The sequence below is a fragment of the Nelumbo nucifera genome, chromosome 7 (genome assembly GCF_055504915.1).
Source record: "Nelumbo nucifera cultivar China Antique chromosome 7, China Antique-T2T, whole genome shotgun sequence".
In the NCBI taxonomy this organism is placed as follows: Eukaryota; Viridiplantae; Streptophyta; class Magnoliopsida; order Proteales; family Nelumbonaceae; genus Nelumbo; species Nelumbo nucifera.
In genome coordinates, this window is record NC_142655.1 from 53,387,631 (window position 1) to 53,412,863 (window position 25,233).

The window sequence follows — 25,233 nt, forward strand, 5'->3', positions numbered from 1 at the left end:
GTATCTTGTGACATTGAAATCCCCTACCAGACACTAAAGTCCATCCCATAAACCCCGAATTGCATACAATTCCTCCCATAGTTCATTTCTTTCTCCGTAGGAATTAGGACCGTACACATTGGTCAACACCCAACAAAATCCATCATCTACATTCTTGAATTTAATGGAGACAGAGTATCTACCCACTAGCTCCTCCACTACTTCCACTACCCCATTCTTCTATATGGTGACAATGTTAGACATTGTATGCCCTTAGCTCCAATCAGAATGATGTACCCTATGACATATGTAAATGAATAAAGTACATTATTTGATTCATGTTATTAGGGTGTGTTTCTGTGTAATACCCTTAAATTGGACACTTATGAGACTCATGTTAGTTTAGAATCTTCACAACCGTTGGATAGATCTGGGGAGATTTACCCTACCAAGGCTGACACTGATGCGCAACCAAGTTAGTTGGGGTGGCTTGTCTTAGCTGCCAGGGTGAGACTTGAGGTACATGTAGTGTGGGTTTTCTTGAAACCCTGAACCGGACCAGAATTCCAGTGTTGCCCTGGACCTTGGAGATAGATGGGTAAAACTGGAATGTTACACCTGACCCCTAGACTTGATTATGATACTACACTAGGTGTCAGATTGGGCTGTCTTTGATATGCCAATCAGTGAGATTCTTAGAGGGGGTCAAAACCTAGGTATGTTGGGACAGTCCGAGAATTCATCTGAGTGGGTGATCATAGTGACAGGATCAACCCCTTTGTCGAACAAAGTGAATGATCGGGGATGCACTCTCTCTGATGGAAAACTGCCGGCAGTCGATTTCAACCGTTGAAATTTGTTTTGCAAAATATATTTATATAGAGATATACATATATTTATATTATGGTTTCAAAATGTTTGCAAAAGGTTTTAATTCCCGGAATCCATGTGAGTAGAGAGTGCAACACTGTACCTTGCAGCCGAGGGAGAGGTCATCTCTTGTCGGGTAGTGTTTGATCCTATGGGCTGAGAGGTTAAGTGTAAGACCATTGAGGGTAATACCTGATGGGCTAATCTTGCATCTGCCCACAGTCCTTGGGTTTTTATAAGGTGGCTTGATCCACGGACCATTTAATGTAAATGTTGGGCCCATTAAGAGCCCATGGTGGGACTCAGGGGTTCACTATCTCCTATAGTGAATTTGGCCAGGCCTTGTAACAGAGGCTGGGCTGAATCCATGTGGCTGATGTGTCGATCAATGTTTGGGTCCCACGCAATACAAGGATATCCAATTGGGCAGTAGTTTGGAGGGTAAGTGAGTAGGTGGACTTAACGAACCTAAAGCCCAATTCGAACTGGCTTAATGAGATTAATTAAAGAGGGGTGGTTCTGGGATTTAGATCAGCAGATAGGATAAGGGATTATCCCTATCCACTCAGAGAGTCTAGATCCAAATAGAGATTTGGATTAGGAAACTCCTAATTAGATTAGGAGGGCTGATCTTTATCTGCAGATAAAACAAGGGATTATCCTTATCTCTTAAAGAGAGTCCAGATCCAAATACAAGATTTGGATTAGGAAACTCCTAATGGGATTAGGAGATGCTCTCTTTAAAGGCTATAAATAGAGGAGTAGGGAGAACCTCCAAGACACACAATTCAGTTCAGAGGTTAAAAAGAGAGAAGAACCTGCAGTTCGACTGCTCTTGTTTTCTGCTCTCTCTCCTGGTCTTGCCGCCATATCAGTTCGATCTCCACTGTGGAAGCGATCAAGAAAGGGTTCTTGATATCACCTTTTGGCAGAAAAGGTGATCTGAAGTCGTGCTCACTCGCCCTCCATTAGATTCTTGCTGAAGAATCAGGTTCTTGCTGAAGAGCCATCCTGTTGATTCTGTTTCATCCTGCATCGTGTCATCTTCGGTGGAAACAGTCTTTGGATTCATCCTTGGGCGTGAACACCTTCATTGGAGGTTAGTATTACTTCGTATCAGGTATAACCCTCCACTCCCTTTTGGTTTTAGATCTGGTTTGGTTTAGGCTCAAGATTGATCATTGAAAATGTAGTTTTCTAAAATAGGGAATGTGATTCCCACATTGGAGAGAAATTTTTGAAATTTCGCCCTACCTTCCTGCATGGTTCGGCCATCCATATGATGGATCTCTCATCCCTTCAGACAATTCCTCTCGAAGCACCCCAGGATGGAGCCGAGGACCAACTAACACCCCTAATCCTCCAAAATCCTCTTATCCATCTTCCATCCAGTTCCGAGAGCTTCGTTTCTTGCACCATCACAATGCCAGGCTTCTCTCTTTTGAGTAAATCCTTTATTACCCTCCTTTTCCTAGCACTTCCCAAGCCTCTCACATTCCAACTGATAATCCTCATGGGCACACTTTCAATTAAGTCCCTCCTGAAATCAACTCCTTACCTAGAGTTCTTCCTCCTCTCTCCCCTTCCTTTAAACTCGATATCAGCCTCAATGTTAGATATTAGTCGTTGCACCTCAGTCCTTTTCTTCTTTCTATGCTCCCTTTTCTCCTCGTTTTTTTTCCTCAGGTTTCCTATGGTATGTTTTAACTACTTCCTTTCTCACCCCAAGGTCAACCTTGTAATAATCTCTTCCTGTTTCAGAATTTCATTCTGTTTTCTTATCGCCTTCTATTTCAGCCCCCTCTCCTTCCTCACTAAGCAAACCTTTCTTCTGAAAATTCCTTTCCAAGTAATCTTCCTTCAGTCTTATTTCCTCACATTCTGTATAGGTTAGCTTCCATATTCTCTCCACCTCCTCCCCCACACCTTTATGACAATTTAATTCTTCCTTCTTCTTATGTTCAAGATGCCACCGACACCTTTATTCCTTCCTTTAGCCACCACATCTGCTCCTTCAGGATGGGATATTAGAGTATCTGCAAAGGCTGAACACACACATCAGTAACAGAAACCGAATGGACACCCATACCTGATAGCAGAGTAGGAGAATGAGAAAGAAACGAGGTTTGCATCTGAGAAATTACAGGTAGTGCCAAGTCTGTTCCCTTAGTTGGCATTTGCAGTGAGGTGGTTAAAGTTAAATTTTCACCTTTGTCTAGTCGTACCACCAGAGAAGCCTGTTCCTGTTCCTCCCTTTCTGGCCTATCTTCACAGTCGACTAGAAATTGCTATGCCTTTATACTAACTCCGTTTGGGTCCTGAGAGGTTGTAGTTGCTCCCTCATGGAAGGGGGGTGTGATAAGCTCCACATCTGAAGCCGTGCTTTCCATCCTTATCGTCTCCCCTTCTTCCTCTTGAGAGATTCCTTCTAAGAAGAGAACCTCTGCACTGAAGCTTCCTTCCTGTAACATATCCACGTTTTCTTGCAAATCAATACTTCCCAAACTTGCTGTATCAGTCGAGACTTCATCATTGCCACCTTCTTCATCTGTGTCTTCACTATCTTCAAAAAGTTCTAAGTCGTGCCGTTTCAAACTTCTGGGGTTCCGCCTGTCCGGAGAAAGGATATTGGACCTCTTGGCTGGAACCCATTGCAGGTAGGTTGGGGCCGACACTGATACTCACACGTAGGCTTGATAGAACTTACTCGAGGAAGAGGGAGATAGATGGTTCTTACCGTCTATTGGAGCTTCTCCTTTCCCAGGCATGTGTGACTTAAGTTAGTCATGTGACCCACTTACCTGAACCTTGGCATGGGCCAACTTGATCTGCGGCTCACCTATTTTTTTGTCACCAGGCCCAACAACATTTTGAGGCCCACTCGAGCTAATAAGCTCTGGCACATGAGACTATACAAAGTCACGCTCAGTGCCCCCTACCCCAAATTCTGGTTCACCCTTTTTTGGTTCAACCCGGTCTGATACCTTTACCTTCCTTCTGAGATTTGAATTTGAATCCAAAATGTCACCTTCTTTTACCACCTGAGCATAAGATTTACTGCCCTCCCAACTGAAAACTTGTTCTCCACGTAGTTGACCGTCCAGCCCTATTCCTTGACCTTTGCCATTTTGACCTTCCTGTCTACCGAAATCTAAAGACAGTCCTAAAGGCTGTCTATCGAAATTTGTGAAAGTCTTAACTTTTTCTGAGTGCCTTCCCCCATCTTTTCGCGTGGCTCTATCCATTCTTCCCTTTCAACTTCAACCTGTTGAACCTCCCTCCACAGACTGGCTTCAATGGAGGATGTCAACCACACCGTATGAAAAACCCCTTCAACATTAATACTTATCTTTCTGGTTATATCTTCAGGCTTAACTCCACTCAACAACAATGCTGCCGACTGTAGGTCTCCCCAGAACTCTCCGTCAAGACGGGCATCACATAGCATTGCAATGGAGGCTGTGTCTCATGATTCCACAGGTGGAAAGGCAGCCCAATCAGTCGAATAATCACACCATCTTCCACTGAGAAAAGCTTGAGTTCGACGAGGGAGACCACTTAATCACACCATCTTCCACTGGAAGCTCAGAGCTTCCACTTCAATCATATTTTCAACAGGATCAAGTAGAGCCTTAAAACTATTAAAAGGGGTCAGGATAAAAGTGGTTCTCAGGTTTAATTTTTGTATTAACAGATCAGCAGCTTTCCTCCACTCCAGTATCGGACTATTAGCCTCTAGCACCATCATGTCTTCCCAACGATCTTTCCTTACATTGACAGTCATTGTGGGGAGGCTCTGGCAGTGTGCCATAACAACCATATCTTTCTTTTGCATCTCAGCATCAGTCTTCTTTGGAACCTCTCCCTCTGCTTTATCTTCCCCTTTTCTCCTGGAGTTAAGAAACGCCTTTAACACTGTGACAACCTCCTTCCATCCTTGACCATTCTTTCCTTGAGGAAAGCAAACCATTTGCTTTTTACCTTTAGCAAAAAATTCAGACAAAGAGATACATGAACCTTTTGAGTTCCTCTTACACTCCATCAGGTAACTTCTTCCTGTCTCCAAGGACCATTCCTGCCTACTTGGTTTTCTGCCTCTATTTGCTGCCTCCGACATAAACTCCATGAGCCATTCAACCATCTCCTGACCTTGAACCAAGACCATAGCCTTCTTCAGTTCCCGAATCTTTAGGCTAGAGTGTCCCTTAATCTTCAACTCCTTGAAGAGAAAATCTTTGGCTTCGATTCTCAAGGACTTCATTGTGCAGCCTCCACAAAGCCTCTGCTCTCCATCGGATCCAAGTCTTACTACTTTTTAAACTTGAGATCTTTGCTGATCAAAGGAAACTTCTGATTAAAAAAAAAATTGTAAACACGCATTTAGTGGGCTAGGGTTTCACACCATTTCCATGGAGCCACATATTTTCAAATTGAAAAGAAGGGCCTCCCCCACGTCTTTCCCTTACATTAATTGGGCAATGGTCTGAGGTTATTATAGGTAAGGCTCTAGCAGTTAACCCATCCCAATGAGAATCCCAATCTAGAGAAACCAGAAATCTGTCCAACTTAGAACATGTTGGGGAAATTCGGAAATTGGACCAAGTCAAACTGGCCTGAAGCAGAGGATACTCCATTAACTCACAATGGTTAATGAAAAGATTGAAGTTCCTCATACTTGTGGTAATATGCTGGTTTGGTTTATTGGATTCATGGGTAAATTTAATGACATTGAAATCTTCCCCCAAACACCAAGGGACCCTCTCACAGACCTCTGATAGCAAAAAGTTCTTCCCAAAATCCGCTCTCTCTCTGTAGGAGTTTGGACTGTAGACATTTGTTCACAGCCAGGTAAACCATTTTCTATATTATTTAGTTTCACCAAGACTGTATACCTCCCTATTAATTTCTCTAGACACTCCATTGTCCATTCTTCCATAGAGTAATAATGCCTCCTGAAGCTCTTCAAGAGGGGGAGAAAGCCCAACTGATTCCCCTTGACCTCCAGAAACTGTGAACCCATCTTCTATCCACGTCCATCAGCTTTGATTCTTGTAACAGAACAACATCAGGCTTTTCTTTTCTTAGTAAATTTTTAACCACTGTATTTTCATTCTCTAATTTGATTAGAAAAAAATTATCCTGCAAGTATATCTTAGTCTTTTTCACTCCTCTGTTAGATTATAACATCTAATACATCTAATAAGGGAGGTACTAGTCCATTTTGAAAAGGGAGGGGAGGTGTTAGTATTTAGCATAAATGTCAGGGGAGGTTCAAGTCTTTTACCATTTAATTTCTTATCCTAGTGTAACTTCTGTCTGTTTTACGGGTCTGACATTTCCTCGTATTTAGAACATCTATGCTAATTCAGTTTCTTATATTTATTTATTTATTTATTGATAAGTAACTCAGAATTATAAAAATCATAAGCATAAATGTACATAGACTACGTGTGTCCCTTGAAGAGGGTGGAATATCCTACCTTTGACATGATAATTTTACACATTACAATTGAGCCAAATCCAAGTTCTCTGTAGTTACCCTTTGCTTGGCTAGTGCACCAGCCATGGCATTAATCAATCTATGACCCATTGAACTTTCACTTGACAATTCCTTGCCAACCATTTAAACTTCCTAATTTCTTTTTTGTAGTTCCATACTGCTCTTTTGCTATTCTTTAGCCATCCAACCACTGCTTGTGAGTACCCTTCAATGAGTATCTTGTTCAGGTTCATGTCACTTTCTAGCTATATTTATTGGAAAACAGCCAAGAGTTAATCCCTTGTAGAGTTTCTCACTCCAATAGTACCTGAGAACATTTCCTTTATTCAGCCCATCTTTATACCTAAAATTTCTTTCCACTGCAGAAGGTCCAAGGTTTCCAAAGCTGCTCTGATCAAAATTGAACTTGATGAATTCTTTTTAAGGTGGTGCCTTAAATCTTTGAACCACTTGCTTTTCTAAGGATGTTTTTTCTGATCAATAATTATGATTTTCATTAATTAAAGATGAGAAAAAGTGTACAAGTACAAATGGAGATAAAATAGCTTATCTCCAAAATAAAAAATTACAATTGAGCCTAAAACATTTTATTCCTCCATACCCCTAGTTATCCATTTAATCTTATTTTAACTTTAATTCATTTTTATACATCCACAGATCATCCCCTTTGTTTTGTAGCCATTTAACCACCAGTTTAGAATCCCCTTCCACAGCTGCCATTACTTCCACCCTTAATGAATCACCAATGCCAGTTGACCTGAGAAAATTGTCACCACGGCACCATCTGACCTAGGTCATTTCTGAACAAGCCTACATCTGAGAGGCTTGGATTCCCCCTGCTACTGCCATCAAAGTTCAGTTTTATATACCCCTCAGCCGGTGGTGTCCAAGATACTGTAATCCAGGGCTCTATATGTTATGACTTGGCCACTTCCTATAGAAGTCATAAACTGAGAAATCTGAAAACAGCTCTAGAGACTTTAGCTATTGACCAATTCTAATGGTTATGCTGCTATGCATTCTGTCAAGGCATTCTTACTCATTTCCTTTTCAAGGAAAATTATTGCATTTCTCTCTTCCCAAATTGTCCAACTTACTGCAGCTCTTATACTCCTCCACATGACTCGACCTCTCTTCTTTGGCCAAACAAAAGAAGAGGGAGCAAAGAAACTCGACATATTGGAAAGAGGGGTCCACCTGCAACCAAACAAAGCAAGAGAGCAATCCTAAATACCAGTAGCAAAATGGCAGGAGATTAGTAAATGAAAGCAAGATTCACCATTTGTCTTGCAAAGAACACATTAATAGGGCAGTAAGCAAGTATTTTTTTTGAAGAGTAAAAAGAGAAATTTCATTAAACAAGAGAAAGGAATACCATCCAAGAGGTGACAAGCTGGCACCTCACCAAACACAGCAATGAAAACTAAAAGGAATTACATCTGAATTTCAAGAACATTCCAAAAGTTTTTCCCCATGTCTGATTTACTGATTTGGGAAAATTCAGGGAACACCCAAGCAAGTTGAGGTCTCCTTTCTTGAAGTCACAGGTGTTACTTTTTTCATGGAAGACCTCCCAGTTGAAGGCTCCAATTTTAGGTGGGATTGGTTTTGCCGAAATCTCCTTTGCTGGAAAGGAGTGAGAGGACTTAAAGAATAAGCTAGAACCTTAAAAAATGAAGTACATGAAAAGGAGCTTGAAGGTGCAAGAGTCCAAATTCGGCTATCAAAATTGGAAGGATCCAAAAAGATGCCTTCAATAATATTTAACGGATCTAACTCCAAAGGGATCTTAAAATCTCTTAAGCCTCTTCTGAAACCCAAGTGCCAACCAAAATCACTATTAGTCCTGGAATCAATGCCACATTCATGGCTCTAGTTCCTAAGAAGACAGATGCTAGACACCATAAGGACTTTAGGCCTCTAAGGTGCTTTTATTGAGGGTTGGAGCAGTACTTCCTTTTCTCATAAGTCAAGCTAAGGAGCTTTTTTTCCAAGGAAGACAAATAACTGACTAGATCTTAATAGCCAATGAATGTGGAGGATAAGAGGAGGTTGGCTGACAAGGCTTTGTTTGTAAATTGGATCTTGAGAAGGATTATGACTTGGTGGATGGGAATTTATTGATAGAAGTTCTTAAGAATTGTGGTTTTGGGGAGAGATGATGCAAATGTGTAAATGACTATCATAGATCTTGTCACTATTATGTGTTGGTCAGTGGAATGGTCAAGGATTCCTAAGGCAAGGTGACCCTCTTTCACCCTTTTCACCCTTGTAGCTGATGCGTTTAGTAGATTAATCTCAAAAGCTGATAGGAATGAGGTAATAAGTGGTTGGAGAATAGGTAGAAACAGTGTTACAGTGACCTATCTCTAGCTTGTTGATGATATTATAATTTTTTTGCAAAGGGGGCTGGAGCTAAGGAAGGTGAGAAATTTTGAGAGCATAGTTGTCAAGGTGATTCTAGGTGACACTTGGGTGCCTAGTTGCCTTAGGTGATAAGAATTTTATAATATAAAGAACTAACTTTTGGGAGCATGTTTGGGTGGGGGATTCATCATTGAAAGAATAATTCCCTTGTATTCCTTTTTGAGGTTTAAAAATAAGCTTGTATCCACTTTTCTGGTTCTAGTTATGGGTTTTAGAAGGGGTCTCAGAGACTCTGGATGTACAAAGCTTGTTTGAGATTGGTGTTTCTCTTTGTTTGGTTGCAGGTGGACCCCTCACAAAATGTACAAAGCTTGTTTGCTTCCTTTTCTGTCATTTTGATTAGAATATCAGGTTAAAAATTTTACAATAGTCAATACCAAAAGAAAATGTAAAATAAGTGAATGTATTTTTTCCAAAAGCATGTAATATACATGAAAAATAGAATGAACAAAAGAAAAAAAGAAAAAAAAGAAGGAAAAATAAGGGAGGTTTTACAAGGTGGAATGCTATGAGGGTGTGTTCTTGGAACATTAGGAGCTTAAGGGATTGTAGAAGAAGGGAGGTAGTAAGAAACTTGGTCAGATATTATAGGGTGGAGGTCATGTTGCTGCAAGAAACAAAACTAGGTGTTGATTGTCAAATAATAAGTGAGGGCTGTTAAGAATTGGGGATTCAGGGGTGGTGAGGAAGGTAGGTTTTTTTAAAGGAAGGTTTTCTTTGTCAGTGGTGCTGGAGAAAGTAAATTATGCAGTGGAAGTGATGGTGTCAAAGGAGGTTGGGGGAGATGAAAGGGGGCAGGAATAGGAAGGTGATGAATGCAATGTGAAGATTTGGGGATTTTATAAGAAGAATTGAGTTGGAGTAACTGGGTCTAGTGGGATCTAAGTTTACTTGGTCAAATGGACAAGGCCCCTTTTTCTATGGTGATCAGACAGGTTTCTTGTGAATGGGGAATGGGAAGAGTTTTTTTTCAGATTTGAAGCAAGAAATATTGGTGTTTTGATGTTTTCAATCTCAGATCATAAACTAGTGTTACTAAGGAAGTTTGTTAGACTTGAAACCATATGTTTGACAACATGTGGCTAGAACACCCAAATTTCTTGGAGTTTGTTGAAGAGAAATGGAATGGCTATCATGTTGAAGCTTTTCTGGGTTTGTTTTGATGAGGAAATTGCAGTTTTTAAGGGGGAATTTGAAGGTTTGGAGTAAAGTGGTGTTTGGCATGTGAATGAGAGGAAAAATGAGGTTTTAGGGAAGATGGCAAAGCTGGATAGATCATAGATTAGAGGAAGAGAGCAATCTGTCAAGCGTGAGCCGAGAGGAAAGGGAGGTGGAAATTTTGATTAGATGAGAAGAACTTACATTGCTTGAAGTTTCACTGAGGTCTCAGATGCATTTCAAGGAGGTTAAGAAGAATTCTGGCACCATGGTCTTTCCTGGCTCAGGAAACTTGGCCATGAGGTACTCTTGCCACCCTTGCTCTTTCTTACTTCGCCTGTTATACTTCTAAGTCCTGTTTTTTACTTCTCTACCATTCCCATCCATTCCTTTGTCTCCTTCTCTAACTTTCCTTTACTCTCTCTCTTTCTCTCTCATATTTCCACTTGTTTCTGCCATCTCTTTTCTCCTCTCTGCTCTCGTTCATGGCCCTAAAGATTGAATATTGTTTTTCTTTTACTGGCTGGGTAAAGCTGGCAAAAAGTCATGGAAGCTGGTAGAGGGTTTGTGTACCTTGTAAGAGAGACTGTGTGCTGGTTTGAAAGTTTATCGGAAATTGTCTTAAAAATTCCATTGGAGGGGAACTGAAGCAACAACAAAGGTATCTGGCTTCTTAAAAATTCCATTGGAATGTCTTAAAAACTTTCATTGGAAAATGTCCTAAAAATTCCATTGGAGTATTAGGTCTAATGTTCTCTGGGTGATTTATATCCAGCTTCTTAATCACAACAATAAAGATATCATTAGCACCCACATTTATTCAACCATTATTAAAAAACACATTAACTACCTCTAGAAAAATCTGATTTCTCTATATCCTAAAGTTATTGATAAATTTCTATTTGTGAAACCATGCAAGCTTTAGATCTCTTTCTCTCCATGGTAAACACAGCCTTTTTAATATCCTCCATCTCAAAACCTTGTCCCTAGCTTGGTCCCTACTTAAAACTGTCCAATCAAAGTCCGAGACATCTTATCTGTCTTCCATTGGCTGACAATATATCAATTTCATTTCTCTTGTTCTTCTTCTTCTCTTCTATTTCTCTTCTATTTTTCTCTTTAATCAAATCTGGCAAAACTAAATTTAATCACTCAGATCTAGTATCAAGAGTTCAAAGTCATCCCGTATCTTTTCTGATAAATTGATGAGAATTGCTCACGACAGGATTATCTTCGAGGGAGACTCAACCTCCTTAACAACTGAAGAGAATAGAAGGGAAGGCAATTTTATTACATGATGCCCTAAAGGAACCACTCTGGCCTTATATAGTAGGCTCAGAGATTACATGATCATGCAACTAACTCCAGGTAAAGGGAAAATGACCTCTGATAGGGAATCTTCCTATATGGCACATTGGAGCTCCTGCCTCCTTTCAAATTGCTGAGATATGAGGCATTGATGGTCCTGGCTCTTCTCAATAGGTGGGCCTTCGACTGACTGGACTGGGCTGGGCTTAACATAAATCAAAGTCATCCCATATTTTACAACTTGGCTCCTGCATTACCCAACCTCTTCTCGCTAACATTTGAAAAATATAGTTTCTCTTCTTATACCTAACTCAATCTGAATAGAGAATACATTCATGATTTACCATGTTAGCTGTGACAAAAATGAGTTGAAAGAAAAGAGAATAGAAAAGAAAAGAAATGGAAATAAAATAAATTAAAATCGTCTTTTCTCATTCTTCACTGTTTTCCTGTACTTTCATACCTTTTAAGAGAGAAAAACTGAGGTCAAAGTGAAAATTACCTTCCTATTTTGTGTTAACTTTCTTTTCTCGTTTTGTTTCCTTGTCAGCCAAACTGAAGAATGACACTTTATTTTAGATTTTCTTTTCCTACTATTTTCTTAACAACCAAACACAATTCCCACATTACTGTTGTACAGAGTAATTTTACCTTGGGTTGGGTCCACTCTTTGTGTAGGGGTCATTCAACCCCTGCAACCCTAGATTGGAGGTGGAGTTACACTGTACACTCTCCTCCCTCCTTGCCAAATTGGGATTGGTAAAAATTGACTTCCTTCATTGGTCATTGCAGTATACCTTGTAGAATACCAAGTATCTAACAGAATAGATGTCTCAAAGAACCATTCAACCTAAAACCTTAAGCTATTAGGTGAGGTCCTTGAATAGGTTGATATTCTTTTAACACACCCCCTTACACGAAAGCCCATTGGGCTTGAAGAGTGAACAAGCACAGGCCCACCCATACCTTGTGCTGAAACTTAATTAATTATAGTGGGGGTAATGAGGATCGAACTCTAGACCACTTGGTCAAAGTGGCTCTGATACCATCTCAAAGAACCGTTCAACCTAAAAGCTTAAGCTATTAGGTTAGGTCCTTTAATAGTTTGATATTCTTTAACAAGATGTATCTCTTGTGCATAATGTCTTCAAGCCACATGTGACTTTATGGTTTTGTTGAAAAATTTTCCATGGACTTGAAACAGAATTTTGCCAATGTTCTGTAGAGTAGGGGCCAAAATCAATTTCTGGAACCATTCAAATATCCATATTGCTGGCCCATCTAATAAGCTTTCCCCATTTTTGGCTACTTCCTTCTGGTATTTGTTATGCGATTAGGTTCATCTTATCTATTGTTTATTATGACAATGCGCCTTACATTTATCATATATCTTATTTGCATTTGTTGCCACCAAGAAAACCCTTTACTGTCTTCCTCTTATTTAACTGAGTCTTGTGGTTGAATGTTTCTAGTTCTCATTTTGTTTTAATAGACATGTTTCTGCAGATATTTGCACAATATAAGTATTTCTTATTTGTCCTGTGGAGTTTCAACATATCTTTTCTTTTGTGCAACCGTATCTATGAAGGATATCCATTCTTCATCTTTGGGTTGGTTCCTTTTCTTTGCATGATTTACTTTTTATTTTTTTCATAGTTAAGAAAACTTCTTACACATAGCATTATACTGCTGTTTTCCATTATTGAGTTTACTTTATATGAAATAGGCGAAGATGGGCTTTTCTAGACAACTACCGCGGGACATTTAGATGGCACATTTGCTTCAACTTTGGTATTTCTTTTCTTGCTTTCACTGTTGGTTCCATTCTATACAACTTTAGGGCCGTGCATACTTGGGGTCTATTATCTCTTATGGTTCTACATTTCATTAGTATCATGTTATAGTTGTTTCAAACTTCTTGATGGATGAAATCAACCTTTCTGGGCCCATGCTTCTTGTTGATGTGGGCTGCTTTAATATCGGTGAGAAACCAATTTTATTTTCTTTTTTGATAACTAACCATGATATTTATTAATTCTAAACAAAAAATATATAAGATATTACGTGTCAGTTAAAGAGAACATAGGCCTATCTCTTCCCATTTAGTTCCTACAATTGAGCCCAAAACAATTGTTCCCCACTGAAATTTAACCTGAATGTTTCTGGCCGTCCACATAATCTTGTTCAATTCTATTTGAAGATCTTGCTGCCCACAAAATTTAGCCTGAATGTTACTGACCATCCACATAATCTTCTTCAATTCTTTCCTTTACCTCCATGGCTTTCTTATTCAGCATTGCCCCAATTATCACTTTGGAGTCACATACCATGATTAATTTACTTATCGTCATCCGGTCTGCCTTTTTCACCCCTTGGATTACCACTGGCAACTCTGCTTTAATGAATCACCATGCCGAATAAGACCTGGGAACATTGTTATTGAATGATCCTCATCATTTCTAGAAACCTCTCCCGCCCCTGATGGCCCTAGATTCCTGATGCTACTGCTATTAAAAATAAGCTTAATAAATTCCTTTTTTCTATGTGTATGTGTGTGTGGGGGGGTCCATGTGGGCTACACATCAGGGGTAAACCCATCTTCCAAACTTTAGTGAAGGTAGGATTCAATCCCAGTGAGAAACCAAAATTTATAAAGTAACTATTCCAGTTTTGTGGTACTTTGCTCTTTATATTCTATGTTTCAACTTCCTATTGAGTGAATTTTACATCAACAATAATTGTTTTCTAATGAACAGGACATTCTGTTAATACTGTGAATGGTTAGAAAGCCCCTTGCCCTTATTTCTTTTGTTGTGAGACCTAGTTTGTGGGCTTGGGCCTTATTTGTTATGTTATGTTATATTATATATCTCTTGAGCTTAATGGCCCGGGCCCCTCCTGTTCTAATATGTAATTTCTTTCTTTCTTCCTGCCTACTAATCAGGGGCAGATTTGTCTTTGTACTCTTTCTTGTAACCCTAATATAAATGATAAGATTAGGGGCTATGAGAGTGGCTGCCGCTCAATTCCTATCAATCTTCTGCTTCTCTACTCTTCTTCCTCTCTAATCTGAAAACTAATATGGTATCATAGCTTTGATACAGGTTTCTCCTGGTTCGAACTTAAAACAGCAACTGTTCTCTTTCTTCCTCATCCTCTTTCTTTTCTTTTCTGGGTTGTTTAAAACCCTAGTGCTGGTGGTGGTTTTCTGAGCTTTCTCTAGTTTTTTTCTTTTTTCTTTGGGAGAAGACCTAGGGAGACCCAGAACAGGTTCCGGTATGCTCTACTAGAGCAAGACAAAACTGGAGTAGTTTGTGGACTACTAGAGTGACCTGTAGAAGACAGGTCAAGTTTGTGGATTGCAAGAAGGTGCAGTTCAATATATATATATTTTTTTAGTTCAAACAAGTGGAAGACTAGGGTTTCAGCAAAAAAAGTCTGTTGACACAAAGCTGAAAGGTGCCTGTTTGTGTTTCTGTGCAAGTTACAACAGAAGTGAAGTTAAAACAATTGAGTTTTGGAAGGTCAAATGTTATCCTCAAACTCAAGTGAAGTAACCTAAAAGGAACACATACCAAGTTAGGCTTTTCTGAACATGGAAAACCCTAGTTTCCCTAGTCTACAGATTACTAATGTGAAACTGGATAAGTATAACTTTAAATAGTGATCTATCTCTGCAAAACTTCATATTACAAGTAGATGTTTGCTAGGATACATCAATGGACTGGTCAAGGAACTGAAGATGGAAGACCCTACCTATGGGAGTTGGACTGAGAAAAATGCCCTAGTTATGACATGGATGCTGTCTTCCATGACTCCAAAGATTGTTAGGACAGTTCAACACTATTCTACAACTCATAAAATTTGGGAGAAGCTATCTAATACTTATGGGCAACAAAAGAATAATGCAAGAGTCTTTAGGCTCACACAAGCTATTGCAGTTTTGAATCAAGGAAACTTGTTGGTTGTTACTTATTTTGTTACCCTTGAAGGACTTTGGGAAGAACTTGATCACCATCTCATCTTTGATTGGAAAAATTCTGAAGGTAAGGAAATGCATGAAAAACAAATTGAAGAGAGGGTGTTTAAATTTCTTGCTGGATTAGACTTTTCATATGATGGCATTCGATTTCAGATTTTGGGGAGAGATGAACCCTCTAGCTTACAACATGTTTTCTACCTAATCAGAAATGAGGAAATTAGGAGGAAAGAGATGAATGTTGAGACGTCCACACAACAGATGGAGCACTCAGCTCTTGCTTCAGCTACTCAAAGGAGTGGAAAAGGGGGAGACAAGAAAAATTTTAAGTGTTCTCACTGTGGCGGAGAAAAACACACCAAAGATACATGCTGGATTTTGCACTCTCATCTAAAACCAGCAGCTTTTAAGGAAGGATAAGAAGCCAAGTAAAGGTCCAGGAGCCCATGGACATGTAGCAAGCTCCGATATGGTGGATGGAATGCATAAAACTGGAACTACTAGTGTTTCTTCTAGTATGGGACAGACCACTACTCCTTCAAATAGCTTTCCTAAGTTTGCGGTTGAAGAGGTAGATATCCTCAATTGGGCTATGGCTTGATTGAAACAGTCCTCTATTTTAGACAGTTTTGTATGCCCTTAGCTTCAATCAGAATGATGTACTTTATGAGTTTATTGTAAATGAATAAAAGTGCATATTTGATTCATGTTCCCTTGGTATGTTTCTGTGTAATACCCTTAAACTGGACACTTAATGAGACTCGTGTTAGTTTAGAATGTTCACAGCCAGTGGATCGGTCTGGGGAGACCTATCCTGACAAGGTTGACACTGTGGAGCCACCAAGTCGGTTGGGGTGGCCTGTCTCAGCTGCCAGGGTGAGACCCTAGGCACATACAGTGTAGGATTAATTGAATCTTTGAACTGGACCAGATTTTCAATATTGCCCTGGACCTTGGAGATTGATGGGCAAAACTGGAAAGTTACATCCGACCCCTAGACTCGATTATGATATTGCACTAGGTGTCGGATTGGGCTGTCTTTGATGTGCCATTCAGTGAGATCCTTAGTGGGGGCCAAAACCTGGGTATGTTGGGACAGTCCGAGAATTCATCTGAGTGGGTGATCATAGTGATGAGATCAGCCCCTTTGTCGGACAAAGGTAATGATTGGGGATGCACTCTCACTAATGGAAACCAAGACTGCCGGCAGTCGATTTCAACCTTTGAGATTTGTTTTGCAAAGTATATTTTATATGAGATAAAAAAGTATATATATATTATGGTTTCTAAAATGTTTGCAAGAAGGTTTTAATTCCCGGGATCCATACAAGTAGAGAGTGCAACACTGTTCCTTGCAGCCGAGGGAGAGGTCCTCTCTTGTCGGGCAGTGTATGATCATTATGGGCTAAGAGATTAAGTGTAAGACCATTGAGGATAATACCTGATGGGCTAATCTTGCATTTGCCCACAATCCCTAGGTGTTACAAGGTGGCTTGGCCCAGGGACCACTTAGGGTAAGTGTTGGGCCCATAGAGCCCATTTGATGGGTTTTCAAGGGGTGCACTGTCCTTAATAGTTTATTCGGCCAGGCCTTGTAATAAAGGCTGGGCCGAACCCATGTGGCTGATGTGTAGATCAATGCTTGGGTCCCACGCCATACAAGGAAGCCCAACTGGGCAACAGTTAGGAAGGTTAAGTGAGTACATAAGCTTAATGGGCCTAAAGCCCATTTCGAACTGGGCTATTTATTTAGTTAATAATGGGGCGAATTCTGAGATGGATTAGCAGATAGGATAGGGTCTTGACCCTATCCACTCAGAGAGTCCAGATCTAAATGTGATTCAGATTTAGAAACCTCCTAATGAGATTAGGAGAAAGCTAATCTAATCTGCAGATAAGATAAGGGTTTATCCTTATCACCTGAAGAGAAGGCTGATCCAAATATGATTTGGATAAGCAGCTCCTAATGAGATTAGGAGATGATCTTTTTAGGTTAACAAAAGAAGGAGGGGGTGGCAGCCTATCCACTCAGAGAGTCCAGATCTGAATGTGATTCAGATTTAGAAACCTCCTAATGAGATTAGGAGAAAGATAATCTAATCTGCAGATAAGATAAGGGTTTATCCTTATCACCTGAAGAGAAGGCTGATCCAAATATGATTTGGATAAGCAGCTCCTAATGAGATTAGGAGATGATCTTTTTAGGTTAACAAAAGAAGGAGGGGGTGGCAGCCTATCCACTCAGAGAGTCCAGATCTGAATGTGATTCAGATTTAGAAACCTCCTAATGAGATTAGGAGAAAGATAATCTAATCTGCAGATAAGATAAGGGTTTATCCTTATTACCTGAAGAGAAGGCTGATCCAAATATGATTTGGATAAGCAGCTCCTAATGAGATTAGGAGCTGATCTTTTTAGGTTAACAAAAGGAGGGGGCGGCAGCCTTTAGTAGACACATCATATTTTCTTCAGTGCTGAAATCAAGAAGAGAGAATTCTGCACCCTGCGAATACTCTCTTGCCGCCTCCCTGTTCTTGCCGCCCTGTTTGCCAGTTCGATCTCTAGTTGTGGGAGAAGTCAAGATTGGATCTTGACATCAGTTCTTTGAGATAGGATTGAAAGGAAGCCGTGCTCACATACCATCCTGCTGATTCTTGCGAAGGACAGAGTTCTTGGAGAAGAACATTGCTGATTCTGCTCCATCATGCACTACGCCATCTTCAGTGGGAGCAGTCTTTGGATCCTTCCTTGGGCGTGAACACCTTCATTGGGAGATACTATTTCTCCGGATCAGATTCAATCCTCTCCTACTCCTTTTGGTTCAGATCTGGTTCAGTTTATGGTTCAAGAATGATCCTTGAAAATATGATTTTCTAAATAGGGAATGCGATTCCTAGTTGAAGGGAGAGAAAAGTTTTTGAAATTCGCCCCCTTATTCCGCAATCTTTGGGCGTCTATGGGATGGATATCTCATCCCTTCAGTGGTATCAGAGCCATGGGTCAAATCTTGAACCAATTTGTTTCAGATCTGAACCTGCGCAAATGGGCAGAAGGCGTTCTACCCGATTTGCGCAGATATGGGTTTTGGGAAATTTGTTCCCAAAATTAATGGGCGAATAATCTGAAATTAATTTTATATAAATCTGATTATTATTTAGAACTGTTCTTTATGATTTTCTTGATTTTTGGGCTGTTCGTACAAGAGGAGATCGAATTCTTGGGTTGCGCAAGGAACCTGCAAGATTTGCACTTTCTTGATTTATTCATTACATTTGGTTTGTAAATATTTTTTTTTATTTTCTAGACTCAATGTATTAGGTATTCGATCTGATGTAATCATTAATAGAAATAGGATTTCTATTTATTTTATTTTGGATCGAAGATGGCGGCGCAGAAAAGGAGATTTCGCAGAGAAGGAGATTTCGCAAATGGGAGAACTACAATCTGCGATTTGCAGTTTATGAAACTGCAAACTGTGATCTAACCTCTGTTTTGCAGGATGGATTGTGCAAACAACCCTGATTGACTGATTCTTGATTTTCTTTTATCAGTATTTAATTTCAGATTATTTTCTTGAATTAAAGATTTAATTAAAGATCAAACCCTAGACCCATTCGAACCAAGATTGGTTCAAACTGCTTGGACCAAATCTAGGGTTTAATCAAGGCTGAAAGTCAGCCCTAATTTTCCCACTAATGGGGGCCTGAGGATTGATGTTTAATTAAATAGTTAATTCGGCCCAACCTGTAAAGACCCAGTTTTAAATAGTTAAAACTGCTAAAAGCCCACTTAACATTTAAAGCTATATGGGCTGAACCATTCGGCCCATATACCTAGATAATATTATGGATTTAAAATGGGCTTCAAATGGGCTTTACAGATGGTTAATTGATTGGATCAATTTATCCCTGCATGTGATGTATGGATGTGTGATGTGCTACGTACATGGGCCATAAGTACTTGGCCCATGCTCAATCGATAGTGGCTCTTGCACACACCATGGCTGAATGCACATCATTGCCATGGTGTCCCTTTTGGTCATTGGATGACCTCCCTCAGTGGTGGGCCCCACACCTCATCAAGAGGTTACGTGCGGAACCCTAGCCGTTTTAGGCCCACCGAAATCTGGCTTTATGAAAGTCAGTGGGAGCCACTTTGGTTTGACCTAAAATAAGAACTAGGGCGTAATTAACTGTTCCCTCCATCTAATATGAGTGCATGTGATAGGGAGATTCATATGATGAACTCTCTAAAGGCCTTCCATCATTAGCATGAGGATGGGTCCTTCAGTAATGAGGAAACGCACTAGAAAATGGGCTATCCATTTGCTGTTGGGCTTGTTTGAGTGTTTCATAAGATGATAGGGGCGTCATAGACCGATGTGGGAGAGGCTTCACCAGAAAATGGGAACTCTCTCACAGTACCTTGGCGTTCACGAATATGATGGGTAAGCACTCACTGGACAGAAAGGTTTACCTGAAAACGACTCTGAACCTTGTCTGACAGAGGCCAAAGGGAAAACTCATATGATGAGTGGATATGATCCTTCACAGAAAGGTGGTGGGGTTATGCAGCTGAAACAGTTGGCTCCATGCACCTTATGTGATTTCCCACATTTCCAGAGACAACCCGTAGTCTCCGTCACTGAGAAAGGAGGAAAATCTCAGTGATGAATAAATGGAAATGGAACGTAGATTAAAATCCATATCTATGAATTGAACATGAATCAAATTAGGTTGTGGACTGATGTTTGCTCTTGTATCAGAAAATGGCAAACGGATCATTTGCAAAATTGCTTGATGACAACAAGTTGAAGGGCCCAAACTATGCTGACTGGTACAGGAACCTTATGCTGGTCCTAGCTTCTGAAAAGCTAGACAAAGTGGCAAAGAATCCTGCCCCGGAGCGTCCGGGAGATGGGGCTTCTGAGGCCCGAAGGAGAGACTATCAGGAATGGGAGGAGAAAAACTCCCTTGCCCGGTGTTACATTATTGCCTCCTTGGACAACCCAATACAGAGGCAGTTCGATCAGATCGAACTTGCCAAGGATATATTGGACAGTCTCAGGACGATGTATGAAGAGCAGAATTGTTCTACTCGACAAAAGGTCTTGAAACAGTTCATGACCGCACAAATTACCAAGGGCCAACAAGTTCACGATCATTGACTTCGGATGATGGGATATATCAACAAACTGGAGGCTCTTGGATCCGGGCTGGACCTTGTGACCCAGATAGATGCTATCCTTAATTCTTTGCCTCCTTCCTTCTATCCGTTCATCATGAACTATAATATGGACAAGCTGAATGTCAGCTTGCAAGAGCTCAACAGTATGTTGCAAAGAGCTGAAGAACTGATTAGAAAGGATGAGCCCGTAGCTATGCTTGTTGAAGCTGGCAAGACAGGCAAGAGAAAGAGGAAGGCAAAGAAGCCCCAGAAGAAAGCCACTAAGGGCAAGAAGCAGAAGAAAGACAAAGCATCGGATGCCTGTCACTTCTGCAAGAAGATCGGCCATTGGAAAAGGAACTGTCCTGCCTACCTGGAATCCAAGAAAGGTAACTTTGAAACTTGTGTTATATAGAAACCAATTTATTGGTAGTTTCTGTGTCCTGGTGTATTGACTCCGGGGCTTCAACTCATGCGTGTAACTCACTACAGGGGTTCAAGGTAAGCAGAAGGCTGAGTGAAGGAGAAGTCACACTCTACTTGGGGACTACTGCAACTATTGTAGCCGCGGCCATTGGAACCGTGGAGTTGCTTTTTAGAGAAGGAATAATTGTACTGAAAGATTGTCTTTATGTACAAAATTTAAGGAGAATTTTGATTTCTGTCTCAAAACTGTGTGCAGATGGTTATTCTGTCATCTTTAGTAATACGATTACTATTAAAAGAAACAACAAATTCATCGCATACGGGGAACTGGAGAACGGTCTCTATGTTCTACATCCTTCTCTAGAAACTAACATAACTGAAACTACGTCGGCTGAAATCCCCAAGAAGAGAGACCGTGATACAGTTAATCCCACGTGTCTGTGGCATTACCGACTTGGCCACATCGGTGTTGACCGAATCACAAGGCTGGTAAAGGATGGTCCTTTGGATTTTCTAACTGTAGAAGATCTTCCCATTTGTGAGCCTTGCCTACAAAGCAAGATGACAAAACGGCCATTTAACGGTAAGCCTGAAAGATGTACAGGCACACTTACCTAATACATACTGATGTATGTGGTCCCCTGAGTGTTAGGACACGAAATCAACACGTGTATTTCATCACCTTCACAAATGATTTTTCATGATATGGTTACGTGTACCTAATGAGACACAAGTTTGAATCCTTTGAAAAGTCCAAAGAGTTTAAACAAGAGGTCGAGAAACAGTTAGGGAGAGAAATTAAAGCCCTTCGATCAGATCGAGGTGGCGAGTATCTCTCTGACGAATTCAGGAAATACTTAAAGGACAATGGGATAGTATCACAATTAGCTCCTCCTGCTACACCACAACTTAACGGTGTTTCAGAGAGGAGGAATAGGACCTTATTGGATATGGTCCGGTCGCTTCTCATACACTCAAAGTTACCCACATCCTCTTGGGGTCACGCATTAGAGACTGCGATTTACGTGCTGAATTGGGTTCCAACCAAATCGGTTCCGAATACTCCATATGAACTTTGGACCGGAAAGAAACCAAGTGTCAGACACTTGAAGATTTGGGATTGTCCAGCACACGTTAAAAGAATGAGTGCAGACAAGTTGGAATCCAAGACTAGCCGTTGCCTATTTGTAGGCTACCCAAAAGGCTCTGTAGGTTATCTATTCTATGACCCAAGTGAGCAGAAAGTGTTTTGTAGTCGAAATGCGCAATTCTTGGAAACCGATTACATCCTGGACACCCATCGTTAGGAATTTGTTCTTGATGAGGAGAGCTCAGGAGCCGTGGGAGATGTCCCACAAGTTCCAGGTAGTGACCAACCTAGAAGATCCACTCGGGTATCCAGGCCACCAGTCCGTTATGGTTATGACTAGGATAGTTACCTGGTGGAAACCTTGACTAGTGGGGAGGATCCCGTGACTTACGCGAAAGCTATGTTAGACATAGATTCCTAGAAGTGGGTGGAGGCCATGAGGGCAGAGATGGACTCGATGGAGACTAATGGAGTCTGGACTCTAGTAGATCCGCCCTCCGGGGTAAAAGCAATCGGTTGCAAATGGATTTACAAGAGGAAGAAGGGCCCCGATGGTAGGGTTGAGACCTTCAAAGCTTGTCTGGTGTTGAAAGGGTACACTCAGAAAGAGGGCATCGATTATGAGGAAACCTTTTCGCCTGTGGCCATGCTTAAATCCATTAGGATCCTACTAGCTATAGCAGCATACCATGATTATGAGATTTGGCAGATGGATGTCAAAACTGCATTCCTGAATGGAGATATCTATATGCAGCAGCCGCAAGGCTTCATTGCTACAGGTCAGGAAAACATGGTATGTTAACTTAACAGATCCATTTATGGACTTAGCAAGCTTCTAGAAGTTGGAACATCCGTTTTGACTCTGCTGTCAAATCGTTTGACTTCGAGCAGAATTCGGATGAACCCTGTGTCTACAGGAAGTACAGTGGAGATAAGGTTACCTTCTTGGTTCTGTATGTAGATGACATTCTACTCATTGGGAATGATGTAGGAATGTTAACTATGGTGAAAGTATGGCTATCACAGCAATTCTCCATGAAAGATCTTAGAGAAGCCTCCTATATATTGGGTCTTCGACTCTATAGAGATAGATCGAAGCGGATAATAGGATTATCCCAATCTGCTTACATTGACAAAATAGTCAAGAGATACAGCATGGAAAACTCCAAGAAAGGAAATGTTCCTTTTAGGCACGGAGTTACTCTCTCTTTGAAGATGTCTCCCAAGACTTCTGAGGAGATTGATGGCATGAAAGATGTTCCCTATGCCTCTGCCATAGGGAGCATCATGTATGCCATGCTGTGCACTCATCCTGACATAGCTCAGGCAGTGAGTGTAGTAAGCAGATTTTAGGCCAACCTTGGGCAGGAGCATTGGATTGCTGTGAAAAACATACTTAAGTACCTTCGAAGGACAAAAGAGTTTTGTCTAGTATTCGACGGTAGCTCACTATAGATCCAAGGGTATACAAATGCCGATTTCCAGTCGAATCCAGATGATAGAAAGTCTATATCTGGATATGTTTTCACGATAGGATCGTGTGTTGTTTCCTGAATGTCAGCAAATAGGGGTCCTAAGTAGCAAATTAATAGTCCACAACCCAAGCCGAAAGCATTGCCGTATGTGAGGCTGCCTTATGAATGGTGTTCATTCCTGAATTTGGAATTCAGCACATCACCCATTCCACTGTTGTATGACAATGCTGGACCTACGGGAGGATAGTGTAAAGAGGTAGCATCAGCGGAGAATGTGGTAGACCCATTGACTAAGCCACTGACACAGAAAGTGTTTATGAAACACGTGGAAAGCATGGGACTCTGGGTAGTACCTGATTGGACCTAAGTGCAAGTGGGAGCTATTAGACAGTTTTGTATGCCCTTAGCTTCAATCAGAATGATGTACTTTATGAGTTTATTGTAAATGAATAAAAGTGCATATTTGATTCATGTTCCCTTGGTATGTTTCTGTGTAATACCCTTAAACTGGACACTTAATGAGACTCGTGTTAGTTTAGAATGTTCATAGCCAGTGGATTGGTTTGGGGAGACCTATCCTGACAAGGTTGACACTGTGGTGCCACCAAGTCGGTTGGGGTGGCCTGTCTCAACTACCAGGGTGAGACCCTAGGCACATACAGTGTAGGATTAATTGAATCTTTGAACTGGACCAGATTTCCAATATTGCCCTGGACCTTGGAGATTGATGGGCAAAATTGGAAAGTTACACCCGACCCCTAGACTCGATTATGATACTGCACTAGGTGTCGGATTGGGCTGTCTTTGATGTGCCATTCAGTGAGATCCTTAGCGGGGGTCAAAACCTGGGTACGTTGGGACAGTCCGAGAATTCATCTGAGTGGGTGATCATAGTGAGGGGATCAACCCCTTTGTCGGACAAAGGTAATGATCGGAGATTTACTCTCACTGATGGAAACCAAGACTGCTGGGAGCCGATTTCAACCGTTGAGATTTGTTTTGCAAAGTATATTTTATATGAGATATAAAAGTATATATATATTATGGTTTCTAAAATGTTTGCAAGAAGGTTTTAATTCCCGGGATCCATACAAGTAGAGAGTGCAACACTGTTCCTTGCAGCCGAGGGAGAGGTCCTCTCTTGTCGGCCTTGTATGATCATTATGGGCTGAGAGGTTAAGTGTAAGACCATTGAAGATAATACATGATGGACTAATCTTGCATCTGCCCACAGTCCCTGGGTGTTACAAGGTGGCTTGGCCCAGGGACCACTTAGGGTAAGTGTTGGGCCCATAGAGCCCATTTGATGGATTTTCAAGGGGTGCACTGTCCTTAACAGTGTATTCGGCCAGGCCTTGTAATAAAGGCTGGGCCGAACCCATGTGGCTGATGTGTAGATCACTGCTTGGGTCCCACGCCATACAAGGAAGCCCAACTGGGCAACACTTAGGAAGGTTAAGTGAGTACATAAGCTTAATGGGCCTAAAGCCCATTTCGAACTGGGCTATTTATTTAGTTAATAATGGCTCGAATTCTGAGATGGATTAGCAGATAGGATAGGGTCTTGACCCTATCCACTCAGAGAGTCCAGATCTAAATGTGATTCAGATTTAGAAACCTCCTAATGAGATTAGGAGAAAGCTAATCTAATTTGCAGATAAGATAAGGGTTTATCCTTATCGCCTGAAGAGAAGGTTGATCCAAATATGATTTGGATAAGCAGCTCCTAATGAGATTAGGAGCTGATCTTTTTAGGTTAACTAAAGAAGGAGGGGGCGGCAGCCTTTAGGAGACACACATCAGATTTTCTTTAGTGCTGAAATCAGGAAGAGAGAATTCTGCACCCTTCGAATAC

At 40.9% G+C, this 25,233-nt stretch overlaps 1 protein-coding gene across 3 annotated transcripts in view; it reads left to right on the forward strand.

Annotated features, from left to right (window-relative positions):
* LOC104610996 (MBOAT (membrane bound O-acyl transferase) family protein) overlaps positions 1 to 25,233 on the forward strand; it is a 90,894-nt gene that overhangs the window by 8,933 nt on the left and 56,728 nt on the right. For all 3 annotated transcript variants that reach the window (XM_010277891.3, XM_010277892.3, XM_010277893.3), the window contains exons 6-7: positions 12,749 to 12,852; positions 12,969 to 13,033. In XM_010277891.3, the coding sequence (XP_010276193.1) occupies positions 12,749 to 12,852; positions 12,969 to 13,033 (169 nt within the window). The remainder of the gene's footprint in view (positions 1 to 12,748; positions 12,853 to 12,968; positions 13,034 to 25,233) is intronic.